General features: G+C 36.2%; 1 protein-coding gene across 9 annotated transcripts in view; it reads right to left on the bottom strand.

Annotated features, from left to right (window-relative positions):
* The window catches only part of add2 (adducin 2 (beta)), a 30,845-nt gene extending 18,860 nt beyond the window's left edge, over nucleotides 1–11,985 (bottom strand). Inside the window, exons 1-5 of one of the 9 annotated variants that reach the window (XM_082170244.1) lie at nucleotides 11,582–11,985; nucleotides 6,872–7,084; nucleotides 3,535–3,676; nucleotides 2,020–2,171; nucleotides 680–760 (exon numbers count right to left, since the gene is read on the bottom strand). In XM_082170244.1, the coding sequence (XP_082026370.1) occupies nucleotides 680–760; nucleotides 2,020–2,171; nucleotides 3,535–3,676; nucleotides 6,872–6,994 (498 nt within the window). In that variant the 5' untranslated portion in view covers nucleotides 6,995–7,084; nucleotides 11,582–11,985. Of the gene's footprint in view, nucleotides 1–679; nucleotides 761–2,019; nucleotides 2,172–3,534; nucleotides 3,677–4,420; nucleotides 4,461–5,004; nucleotides 5,197–6,871; nucleotides 7,085–8,197; nucleotides 8,390–8,554; nucleotides 8,808–11,581 lie in introns of those variants that run through there. The other 8 variants (XM_082170241.1, XM_082170245.1, XM_082170243.1 and 5 more) reach the window with 8 other exon arrangements.
* Between the last annotated feature and the right edge of the window lie 2,089 nt (nucleotides 11,986–14,074).

Below are 14,074 nucleotides of genomic sequence, written 5' to 3'. Positions count from 1 at the left end.
CTTCTACATCAGTGTCATTCCCCTATCAGTTCCCTCTGATAACTTATGGGAAGGCTTAAGTTTAAGGGAAGGGATACGGTTAGGATAACATTTTCGGACAGGAATGTTGTTCCAGGATCAACAAACTCTGCAAAATCAGGACGAGTGCATAATTTACTACTATTTTATTATGTATAAATAAATATACATTTATTTTTTAAATATAGATTTAGATTTAGATATAAAAATAAATGTAATAAATATAATAAATAAAATATAAAAATTATCCCTTTAGTAGACCAAAACTTTGAACTGCATTTTTTTCTTATTTTATTCATTACAAGTCACAATTGTAAACATGCATGGACACGAGAAATTTTTCATGAGTAACAATTTCTAATACCTTCTTTTTTGCAACAATGTACAAAATATGCCCAGAAAAATGCTGAACACACTGAATCTTTCAGTTTTTATAAGCAAATAATACACACTATCTCTGGCACTCCTGTTTCTAGTGACCTTCATTTGAACGCTTTAGCACAGCGAAACACTATCATCAGGAGACATCTTGCAGGACACAAGAGGAACGTGTGTGTGTGTGTGTGTGTGTGTGTGTGTGTGTGTGTGTGTGTGTGTGTGTGTGTGTGTGTGTGTGTGTGTGTGTGTGTGTGTGTGTGTGTGTGTGTGGACAGTCTCTCACCAGACTGGACGCAGTCACCTCCCCGCAGGCCAGACCATTCGGCAACACGAGGAAATGTTCCTGTTCTTTACTAACACGCATCTGCAGAGAGAAAGAGATGCTTTTATCCAAAGTAACTTACAGTACAATTACAGGAACAATCTCCCTGGAGCAACCTGAGGTTAAAGGGATAGTTCACCCATAAATGAACAAAATCTGACATTTACTCATCCTCATGTCCTACCAAACCTCTACAGCTTTTCATAAGATTTTCAGAGATGCTGACTTACATTTCTGTCCATGTCAGACTGTAGCGTACAAGTCCTAACTTTATGGTGCATATGTATATGTTTTATTCACATTTGGATAACTTTTTAGGAATGAAATAGCTTCAACATTCTGCTTAATATCTCTTTTTGTGTTCCATGAAAGAAAATAAGTCCTAAGGGTTTAAAATGACATGAGGGAAAGCAATGACAGAATTTTACATTTTTAAGTGAACTATCCCTTTAAGAGTCTTGATTTACACACCTTCTTGTGAAGATCAAACTAGCAAAACCTTGTTACCAGACTTCCTACAAATCACTTCCTATTTTTAAAAGAGTCAAATCCCTATAGAATGAGCGAAGGAGAAATAGGAGACATGAATAAGTATGCTAATGTAAACGCAGCAAAAATTATTCAGTATTTTTAATCAGCTTAATGCGCCCAGAAGTGATAGACTGGCAGCCGTGAGCAGTTATTTAAAGTCACTATACGTGAACTTACTTTTTTTTTTAATCATAAGGATGAGTTATATAACAGTTAATAAGCAGACTCATACAATGCTGTTCAAAATTTTAAGGTAAGTAAGATTTTTTTTTTTTTTGGAAAGAAATGTATACTTTTATTCAGCAAGGATACATTAAATGGACAGTAAAGACATTTATAATGTTACAAAACAATTTTATTTTAAATAAATGCTGCTCTTTTGAACTTTCTACTCAACGTTTCCACACTCAAGTTTTTCAACATTGGTTATAATAAGAAGTGTTTCTTGAGCAGCAAATCAGCATGTTAGAATGATTTCTGAAGGATCATGTGACGGTAATGTATGCTGAAAATTCAACATGAATAAATTACATTTGAACATATATTAAAATAGGAAACAGTTATTTTTTACTGTATATAAATGCGCATAAGTATCCCAAACCCCAAACTTCTGAACAGTAGGGCACCTTATAATTGAATCACATAAATCACATTTCAACTTTCATTAGAGCCTTTTTAATCAATCAAGCTCTAAGTTAAAAGTTGCGCAGGGAGCACTTCTCAGGATTCTTGGCATACTGACAGAAGTGTTTATGGGTGTGTTTTCTTACTGTGAGGCACGTGTTGGCCAGCTGGGCCCAGCCGTACAGATCCACCAGACGGTGAACACTAGCCAGTTTGCAGCGCATCAGTCTCTCCCCCTTCACCATGGAGCCCGGCTCCCATCCCTGCACATCGTTAATCGGTGTCACCATGGTAACGGCTGCACGGGCATGAGGAACAAGAGAAACAGCACAAGTGTGTGTCAATGAAAGTCTCAGTCATAAAAGGCTGTGTAAAAAGAGCAGCACTACTTAGTCTACTGCAGTTTAAGTGGTGCGACAGCCTTTTTATCAAAGAAACTGTGAACGGTTCAGTTTGACTGAATTCAACTCAATTCACTTTCTCACAATTAAATTCATTAAGTTCGAATATAACTCCTCTAATTTGAAAGTGTCTGGATAAAAGAATAATGTTATATGATATGCGCATGAACACTGAATAAAATGGAAACTCTGAGCGATAGATAAAACTAATACCTTTTTGTATTATATACAATTCTATATAGATATATGACAACAATACATTGCAAAGATAAAATTCAAGACAGATAACTAAGATAAGAAAATAACTAAGCAGAGAAATGTGCAGCATTTATATGAAATAGTGTAAACATCCGGCTTTATTTATGAAACACAAGTAAATCATTCGTAAATCATTCTTGACTCATGCTTCTTAAAAAATAAAGGTAAAAATAAAGGTTCTTGAAAAGAGGTTTCAAAAGTATTATTTTTGCAGCAATGCCATAGAAGAACCATTTTTGGAACATTTCTTTCTTTCTTTCTTTCTTTCTTTCTTTCTTTTTTTCTTTTTAAGAAACTTTCAGTGCACAGTTCTTAAAAGTAAAACATTTTTTCTTACATTTTAATAATATAAATTAGAGCTGCACGATTCTAGAAAAACTGAGAATCACCTTTTTTTGTTTAAAATAGAGATCACGATTCTGAATAGAAATCTAAACAATAAAATGTAAGTTCTGACAGAATGTTAATTAATTGCTGCAGACTGTGAAAATATGTAAATAATTTCATAAAAAATGTTAATCAGTTTGAATGAATGATTCAATGACTCACTCATAAAGACTTCAATTGTTTCTTTACTGGATGAATCAGCATATTTGAACAAATAGTCTTGAATGTATTCAATGACAAATTTTATTTTTTTTACAGTCACTTGTGTGGTTGAAAAGACTGTTTGTGACGCTGTTTCATACCTTTACATGACAGCTGCTCTCTCTAGTTCAGCAGCAGCACCAACTCAGATCTGAATGTTCAATGTATCAAAAATTGAATAGACATAGCCGAATCGTTGTCATTTAGGAATAAGATTGTGTGGGTGTTTTGAATCGAGATTGCAATCTTTTAACGATTAATAGTGCATCTAAATAATAATTATCCACTAAAGAACCTTTTGTGCATTTGAAAGTTTCCATGGATGTTAAAGGTTCTTCGTGGAACCATCAATGCCAATAAAGAACCTTTATTTTAAGAGTATATGTAAATTATGGCATGTGTTACAGTACGTACAGGATTGAGCGACGGGCAGGGCGGCCGGAGATCCGTGAGTGGCCATGAAGTCTACGATCTGTCTGAGAGCCCACAGATTGGAGGAACTTCCTTCTTTCTTCATCTGCTCCTGAATCAACGCATCCAGCTCCTCTCTAAAGGACTAACACACACAAATAAGATTCAGTCATTAAACAACACCATGCACTAGTACACACAAATAAAGGAAAATGCACATTATGCACATTGGGGGTTGATAAATAAACAATGTCCATGGTTTTTTTTTTCTTCAATTTTTTTTTTTTTGCATTTTAGCTGGAAATGTATGTGCATGTTTCAGGAAAGGTGTTATCATAACAGAATGTAACTGGTAACCTTTTTTTTTTTTGGTTCTTTTGCATTTCACTTAAATGGTCCACTGAAATGCAATGATACATGAATTTAAAAAGTATCATGGAAAAGTACACTACTGTTCAAAAGATCAAAAATACAGTAAAAATAGTTCTATTATAAATAAACTGCTTTTATGTGAGCAGTTTTAAATATATTTTCAGCATCATTACTCCAGTCTTCAGTGTCACATGATCCTTCAGAAATCATTATAATATGCTGATTTGATGCTCAAGAAACGTTTCTTATAATTATCAATGTTGAGCTGTGCTATAATTTTTTTAATTTTTTTTCAGGAATCTTTGATGAATAGAATGTTTAAAAGCACAGCATTAATTTGAAATATTTACAATTTACATTTACAATGTTAAAGTCTTCTCTGTCACTTTTGATCAATTTAATGCACCCATGGCATGGCTGAATAAGAGTATTAATATCTTAAAAAAAAAAAAAAAAAACCCTGATCTCAGACGTTTGAATGGTAGTGTATATTCCATAATTAATGTAAAAAACTTACTGTATACTGTAACCATATTTCCAGTACCAGTGCTTGCAATCTAGCAAAAGAACAGTATTAAAGTTTCACAAGTTTAGCTTTTAGGCTTTGGTTGAAAGAAATGCTTCATTAGAGCCTTTTCTTTTTTTCTTCACAACAACTTCACTATAGCAATCACTATTAAGCATTACATTTTGAATGCTGAACATTCTATGCTGAATCAATAAAAGTCTAACACTGATATTTTTTAATGTTAAAGTTCGTAAAAAGTGTGAAGTTTACAATAAACAGATGAAAACAATCTTCAAAACAAAGTTTGAATGGTTTAAGCTTTAAACGGTTCTGGCTGAATTAATTGCACATGTTTAATACTGAATGTCAGGAGTTTATAATAAAGTTTACAATAAACATACTAGAATGTTTGAGGAATACCAGTATAGTTTTAACTTGTACACACTGTAATTATTATTATAGAATCAGAAATTGTTTTAAAAGTTTTAAATTAAGAATTAAACACCGCTGTCACTGCTTCAAACATAATGCCACACACAAACACAGTATAACAGACATAAAGCCCAAATAAAACAACACATTTATAAACATACGGAAACAAACAGCAGGAAGAATATTTGAGTTACAGGTTCCAGTACAATCCACAACAGAGAAAGACTGAATTAATCATCCTCATTTGGAACGTTGAGCTCTTCAGTTCTGTCCTTCATTCAACACGTTCCCTCCATTCTGAGAGGTTTTTTAAAATTGTTTTGCACCAACAAAAAACTCCCTGCACTATCTATGCTCTCTCTCTCTCTCTCTCTCTCTCTCTCTCTCTCTCTCTCTCTCTCTCTCTCTCTCTCTCTCTCTCTCTCTCTCTCTCGCGCTGCAGCTGTCAGTGGTGATTCAGGGCAGATTATATCTGAGCTGTGGAGATAATCATATCTTTGGGAACCTAATGAGGGGGAAGGGGAGAGAGGACATAGGGATTGGGAGGCAGGACATTAAAGGGTGGATGGAAACAGGCGAATAAAAGCAGGCAAACCGATGTGGGTCTCCCAGACATGGGAGATATGCCACTTTGAATGCCTGTTCACTTTTACAGCCTCACTTGTTGTCATTATCATATCATTCCCATTAGAGTGCAAAAGCAGGATTCTGGAAGTAAAAATGCCATTCATTCTTTTCCATAGAGAAATGTATTGATGGTGATAATGTTTAAAGGGGTGGTTGATTATGATTTCACTTTTCTGACTTTAGTTAGTGTGTAATGTTGCTGTTTGAGCATAAACACCATCTGTAAAGTTACAATGCTCAAAGTTCAAAGCAAAGGGAGATATTTTCTTTTACAGAAATCGCTTTTTAAGGACTACAACAAACGGCTGGTAGGGACTACACAAGCTTCCTCCCGGGTTAGTGACATCACTAACCCGAAAATTGACATAAACCCGCTCCCAGAACACGGTTTATAGATTATCATGACAGAATATGCTAATCAATGACTAGAAGATAACTACACATAAGCTACATAAATTCATCAACTAACCATTCAGAAATGTTGTCTACATGTTGTCACTTCTTCTTGAGTCTCTCCATCTTTCTGACTTCGGTTTGAACATAAAAGGCTAAACGTTCTTGAAATTTCCAGTGCATGTCTGTGTGAGGTAAAAGAACAAGAGCTCTTGAAGCTCCGCCCTCTGTGCCGGGAGCAGCAGCTCATTTGCATTTAAAGGGACACGCACAAAAGCGGTGCGTTTTTGCTCACCCTCAAAAAGTGACAACTTTAACATGCTATATATAAATATCTGTGGTGTCTTTGGAGTTAAAACTTCACATACACACTCCGGGGACATCAAAGACTTATTTTACATCTTGTGAAAAGGGCATTATACCACCCCTTTAAAGCCTTCAAAACAAAGATACCAGAAGCACTTACTTATAATCAATTAATGTAAGTCAACAGTTTTAGTTATTGTGATTTAATTGAGTTCAGATTGTCATATTTTTTGCTCTGACTCAAATGTTGCAATGGAAATATATTAAATTTGAGGAAAACAGAGCAGGTTTCTTTAAATAATAATAATAGTAATTTCAAATAATAATATTTTATTAATACACTTATAATTGTATTCATATAGTATCATTGAAATGTTAGTAATATTAAAATATTAACAATATTCATTATATCTATATACGTAATGAAGTAATCTGCTTTAATATTGTCTTTTTGTTCAGATTTTATACACATTTCTCTTTGAATCAAATGTAATTTTGCGATTCATCTCAGCGGTGGTTGTTTTAAACTCTTTCTTGAATCCCCATGGAGAAAATCAATGGGAAAAATGCTTTCGTTATCAAAGCTGCTGAAAAAGTAAACAATCAGCTCTTAAAACTATAAGGCTATAAACACAAATCTGTGTCATGTCTCAAAAACAAATTTATGAGCTTCACTCATTAGTGCACACTTGATTTACTCACAGGGCTTTGCAGGAGACTGGAAACACGTTTCTTGAGGCCGCTGGATGGCGTTGACTGCTGGGGAGACTGGACCATTTCTCCTTCCAGACATTCCCCGTCTACAGGGGTGGGAGACCTACTCATCTTCTTTTCCCCAGTGTGGAATAGAGGAGAAAGATAGACAGAAAACAGAGAAAAGGGAAAGGATAGGCAAAGTAGGGCCAGGCGAGATTGCTAGATGGGGGGATTGAACAAAAACATAAAATACAATATGTAAATAATTCAGTTATAATCTGGAGTTATGGTAATGAAAGATCCCCATCATGCACATCATGGAAGAGTTATTTTGCATATATGTGCATGAGGACATAATAGTGATGTGCACATATTAATAATAGACACACGTGCAAAAGCACACAGGCAGTCCTGCAAATACTAGATAAGTATTTCTCCACACCACACCCAAAGTCATGTGGGGGCCGCACTAACTGTCATACACACACACACAGCGCAAGTAGTGCTGACAGCAAGATGTAGTTCTTTATGTGCATTAGTAAATGCGATCGATTAGTTTGCTTGTTTAGTCAAGGAAGGTCTATTTAATACATTACATTTAGAGAAATCAGTCTATCACTGTTGCATATGTCCAGAATGCATTACAGATGATTGATGGCACATAATCTAAGACTTTGATCCTGAATATCTTTCATTTCTCCTTCAACATTGTACTCCTATTCACATAATGTAAATAAATCCTCTTTCAGCATGCACAATAAAATGATGGCAGTGGACTGGAAACATCACCTCAACTAAATATTCAGCCGTGTCTGAACTTCCGTGCTTAATCTTACTTTAATCTCCAAGGCAATTATAAGTAAGCCAATGTAAGTTCAATTCTCAAAGGTGTAACCACTTCTGTTCGAAAAGCCCAGCATGGCAGCACTGAATTCGGGATGGAAATACAGTATCGGTCTGTTTGAAAATTATTATTATTGTTGTTATATGGCTATTACAATCAGACTTACACCTCAGCTTTGAACCAGCTGGATGAAAATCAGGCAAAAACAATAAATAAAATAAAAACATGGCAGAGACTTGGTGGTGGACTCTTTTGACCAGTAACAAAAACACTTAGCAATCCCTCAAAACACTCTAGAAACCATAAAGCACATAGCAAATATGGAACATTTTATAGCAAATGTCTGATTACAACCGAGGTCTGCAGAAGAGCATCTCTGAACGCACAACACGTCAAACCTTGAAGCAGAAGAGCTACAGAAGCAGAAGACACACACACTCCTCTCAGCTAAGAACAGCAAACTGAGGCTATAATTCGCACAGGCACACCAAAATTGGACAATAGAAGATTGGAAAAACGCTGCCTGGTCTGATGAGTCTCAACATTCAGATGGTAGGTTCAGAATTTGACGTTCACTATGAAAGCATGGACCCATCCTGCCTTGTATCAACTGTTCAGGCTGCTGGTGGTCTAATGGTGTGATTGGATATTGTCTTAGCCTCTTAGTACCAACTGAGCATCATTTAAAAGCCACAGCCTACCTATTGAGTATTGTTGCTGACCATGTCCATCCCTTTATGACCGCAGTGAACCCATCTTCTGAGGGCTACTTTCAACAGAATAACTCAATGTCACAAAGCTCAAATCATCTCAAAATGGTTTCTTGAACATGACAATGAACTCACTATTCTCAAATGGCCTCCACGGTCACCAGATCTCAATCCAATAAAGCACCTTTGGGATGTGCTGGAACAGGAGATTCCCATCATGGATGTGCAGCCAAGAAATCTGCAGCAACTGCATGATGTTATCATGTTGCGTGTGTGTGTAAAGGGTGTGGTAAAACAGTAAATATGAATTTTTGTCTTCAGTGTCACATGACCTTCAGAAATCAATCAACAGTTGTGCTGCTTTGTTATTCTTAATGGATAGAAAGTTCAAATTAACAGTGTTTATTTGAAGTGGAAATATTTTGTAATTATAAATGTCTTTACTGTCACTTTTGTTCAAATGAATGTATCCTTGCTGAATAAAAGAACAGTAATATGCTAAACTTTTCTATTATAAATGTAATTTAGAATTTTTTTGCATCCAAAATACAACACTGACATCTCCAAAGTGTCTGAGTTAATGCACTAGCAGTCACTGCATCGTGTTGGTTAGTCTGTCAGGGGCTCAGGTGCTCTGGGACCCCTACTGAGAGGTCCTCTCTCTGGGGAGACTGTATAATGAGTGGGGCCCCTTTGGATCCAAACTGGTGCCGCCCTATCCCTGGATCAGTTTCAAGCACAGTTTTCTACTCGAGTGGACCCAAATTACTCAGGTCCCGCTGCTATAACAGCAAACATCATCAGTCTGCAATTATTCTAGTCTTCAACCTACACTTTTTAATCTCAAAAACTTGAACTTTGGCTTCTGCTACAGCAGGATTTTGATGTCAATCTGAGGAGGGATGAAAGACAAGTACACGTGTCTGTTACTTATTGATCGGTCTGAAACAGAGCTTTCCTGACCGGATGAGGGTTTTCTCCCCCACTGAGAGAGCTTAATGCTTGTAGGAAGTGGGGAGAGAGAGAGAGAGAGAGAGAGAGAGAGAGAGAGAGAAGTATATGAGGGAGATGTATAATGGTTAAAGTGATGCTGGATTGATTTGAAAAGAATCTTATAATTAAGTTAATGTGTGGTTCTGGGTGCATTCACTTCTGTATAATGCGCTGAGAAATCAGTGACCCATGCACAAAAAAAAGCATGCTTTTTAAAACCAACAATGAATAGGAACATTTTCAGGGAAGAAAAAACAACAATTTCTAAGCGTGATTAGCCTTGTTTGGAGTTTTAAAATGGGTGTTGTATACTCTCTGAATCTGTTTCCAATGCAATATTAAATCCACACAGTGAATGGCCTTTTTTTTCCATGTTTGAACAAGATTGTGAACAAATTTGTCAAAATTGTTTCCATGATTTTAATGTGGCAACATGAACATCTAAAATGACACTCATAACACATATTTACTTTAAATGTAACCACAAAAAATACAAAAGAGAGATAAAGACAGACAGTCAACATTAAAGTGCATGTTACATTACATTTAAATATTTTTTATTTTTATACAAATGTTTCTTTTTAAAAATATTTTAGCCAACCTGGGGATCTGCAGGGGGTTGAGACTTGATGAGAAGCTAATTATTTAGCTAAATAATAAAGATGCATAATAAAGCAATACATTTGTTACGGAGTTTGTTCATCTTTGTTAGCGTTAATTACATGAACAACCAACGAACTGCTGTAATAAATAAAAATTTTGATTTTAATAATGCATTAGTAAATGTCAAAATTTACATTAACAAAGATTAATAAATGCTGTAAAAGTGCAGTTCATTATTAGTTCATGTTAACTAATGAAACCTTGTAAAGCGTTACCACCAGATTATCGTTAATTTAGTTCAAATCTGTAGTGGAAAAAAGGATAGTCTAAGATCTAAGACTATTCCCCACACCCCCCACCCCATGTCCCACATAATTTAAATCATTCCTTCACCCCTGCAGCTAAACCTCATGGAAACAGCTAATTAAATGAATACATTATGATAATATCCATTAGTTCTTGGTGCACAAATAGATGATTAAAAGGAAAAGTAGTCAGCCGACCCTAATAAAAAAGGGTCATATCGTCTCGTCTATTTGGCAAACGTACTAGGATTTTAGGATGGCTGTAGATTGAGCAGAGAGGGCCTGTGCCACCCTCTCTTTCTCTCTAAGGCTTATATTCCAGGGGGAAAGACTCCCGTGTCACGCCCACTTCTTCTACAGCAAAACAACACCCAGTTTGAACTGCTATGAGAGGGGGTAGACGTGCATCAGCTGGTGACAAAAGCACCATCTTAACTGTTAAAAGATTTGATACTAGAAATGCTGCTTTCTTGTAAAAAAAAGGCATTTATGTATTCATTAATTTATTAAGCATTATGAACCGTGCTGTGTCGACTGTTTTGTGCAGGAGCGGATGCTCGCGCGGCAGGGCCTGTACGCGGCTGCCTAGCAACAACACGAGCCCCGCTGCATCATCAGCACCAGCAGCGCGAGGCTCAGCCTCCGGGCATCAGTACAAGAGCCCACTGGGAAAATTAAACAGTTTTGAAGGGAGCATGACATGTTACAGAACACAATCGCATATCAAAACGCAGCACACATTACATAAGCGTACTCCAATACTTTAAAAAAAGAAAAGAAAAAAAGACGGATTACCGGGTGAAGAAAACAGATTTCCAGTTAACGCGAAACTCCCAATATTATGGCGCCTGAAAGCTGAAGCGTCATAACCTCGTACAATCACTAACGCTTAAATGAAAACAAAGCTCCAAGGCGTCTGATTAATAAAATACAATATCGTTTACTTAATATTCAGTTTACATCACAAACAACCGTCTTTAAACTATAGTCTTAACACATTCTGGTTCCATTATCTTTAGTGCCAAGTGTTTAACCTCTAGACTGTTCCCGATTATGGTGTTATAATGTAACTTGTAATATATTCGTGCAATCATAGGCTATACAATATCATGGCAGTTCAGCATCACGGTCACCGTGATGGATGCGTGGGGTCCAAAATTCCTCCATACACAAGTTCAAGCACTATTGATTAAATCCCAGGAAATCTCAACTATTGACTGAAATTGTGATGGAGAAATTAAACGAGGCAAGAGACGCTTACCTTACAACATCCTCTCCTCTTTGTCCTTTACGCACAGTCGCCCTATGAATCTACACTGCAATGAGTCAAAACAGCCGCGTGCACCAAGCAATCGAGAATTAGTCTAGTTTTCCAGTATGAATGGTATTGTTTTGGGTCTGTGTTTTCCCAGACCTTCGCATCCCCTCTGTTTTTGACGTTTATTGCAGGCTGGACCAGCCCACGACCACGCCTGCCAGATTCATGACCTCCTCACTGTCTACATCCAGATCCCTCTCGTATTTTTTACGAGATCCTTGAGTTTGTTCGCCTCAAGTGGAAAAAATACTAGCACACGTATATAAAACGAAAAGAGCAGGACGGTTTTTTCCCCACCGCAGAGCATTTAATATCGTGGATTTGTCGGGATCACAGATTATTTATTCTGGATGTCTTTCCCTGCTAAATGATGCAGCTGTGGTTTAAAGACGCGGGCACTGGCTCCACCTGCTGGTGTTTTCTGATATTAAAGGGATAGTTCACCCAAAAATTCAAATTCTGTCATCATTTACTCACCCTCATGTTGTTTCAAACCTGTTTGAGTTTTTTTCTTCTGATGAACAAAAAATATGATATTTTGAAGAATGTTGGTAACCAGACAGTTGACAGTAGGTTTGTAACAACATGAGGGTGAGTGATGGATTTAAAAAAAAAAATTGTTTTACTATCCCATGAGGCCACGGGAGAGGATTTATGAATGGCAATGAAGCAACGCAACTGACACTGTTAGGTCACATGATAATGACAACATGACGATTGTAGTACGTCTAGAGATTAGTCAGAATTCTGTAGGCCTATAAATAATAATAATTATTATTATTTTAATTTTGGCCTCTGGTTCAGGTCTTTTGTATGTGCTTCGTTAAATATAGAGCCATTTTCCTCAAGACACCTTTAAAAGGAGTGAACAAAGATGAGCATTACTGATGTCCATTGCATATGCAGATTGATTTCTAAAAGTTGTATTTCCTTCCTCTCACTAATATGGGGGATAGAATTGTTGCATTATTCTAAATGAATAGATTGAGATTCACAAATATGAATCAAATTCACAAATAAATAAATTAACCTCCAACGTGCTACTATAGGTCAGTGGATTATGGCCGTTGTCTGATTGGCTAATTTATGGGATGAGTATAGTATCAAAAATGATTAACACGTGCAAGCACTATAATCCATGAACTTGATAAATGTTGCAGATATGTTTTACTATCTACAACCAAATGCCTTTTAACTTGCGTGTGTAAAATTCAAAATTGAATGAATGTGTAGCAATTTGTACAAGATACATTTTTGTGAATACAAATGTTTTATTTTGTATTAGTTTATCACAATTGCATGCAACAAAGAAGATGTGTGTTTGTGGATCAGGTGACACGCGTGCATTTACTGACGTCTTTTCTGAGTCAATCTCATTTGATTCATTTGGATTTTGAGACTTTCCTTTCGCAGTTTTTAAGCATTTCACAACCCAGAACCCACACACAAACAACTACAAATGAATAGGCCTGGTGCCAATTATTAATGTGTGCACAACTACCCATTTATTTGATAAATTCACAAATGTGCGTCACTACATTTAAAATAATACAATTTGTGTGTGCAAAATCCAGAAATGCATGAATGTGCAGCATTTTGTACAAATAGAGACATAGTTGTTAATACAAAACCGCGAATTTTGTATTAATGTAAGTCAGAATATGTGCATGCAACAAATGTGCATTTGTGGATCAGGTGACACGCGTGCATTCATTGACTCTTTCTGAGTCAATCTTATTTGATTCATTTGGATTTTCATTTCGCAGGTTTAGCCTTGCACGATCCACACACAGCGGTTTGAGAAAACCTGCTACCACTAGATGGCAGTAGTCTGCTAAAAACAGACAACGGCACCGTAATTAAGCGTTCTTTTCTCATATAATACGCTTAATGTGACTTAAAGTGATATTGAAGCACCACATTTTGTACACAATATAGGCCTTCCTTATTAATGAAGCATACTTTGTAGAGGCAAACAAAGAAAACTGGAAGTAGCCTACTTGGAAAGAAGTAGAATAAATGAACAGAATGTGTTTTTTCCCCTTTTTGCTTATTACAACATCTATTCTGTTTACTTTGATAATAATAATGATGATGATGATGATGTTGTAGCCTATATAGCACCTTCTGAACTGATACGTGTAAATAAAGAATATTAATCTTGTTACTGATGATGGTAATGATAACAGACACGGAATGTGATGGATAAGGCACATTTAAACTATTTTACAGATTGTTTGGGTCTTTGCAATCAATAATTAAATTATTATAGGTTGTAGGGTATACAAATATCCTGAGAATAGAATTAGGTTCACAGCACCAGAGAGTTTTCAAGATCTGAGGTTAATTATCCATTGTTGCTTTTACAGCTACAAAGCTGGGAGCACTAAATGATATTCAAAGTCACATTGGGCCACTTCTTTGGTAAATCGTTTG

This window comes from Leuciscus leuciscus, assembly GCF_965113295.1.
Source record: "Leuciscus leuciscus genome assembly, chromosome: 5".
NCBI classification, from domain to species: Eukaryota; Metazoa; Chordata; class Actinopteri; order Cypriniformes; family Leuciscidae; genus Leuciscus; species Leuciscus leuciscus.
Note: the sequence above shows the minus strand (reverse complement) of the source record. Positions and strands in the feature narration are given on the sequence as shown.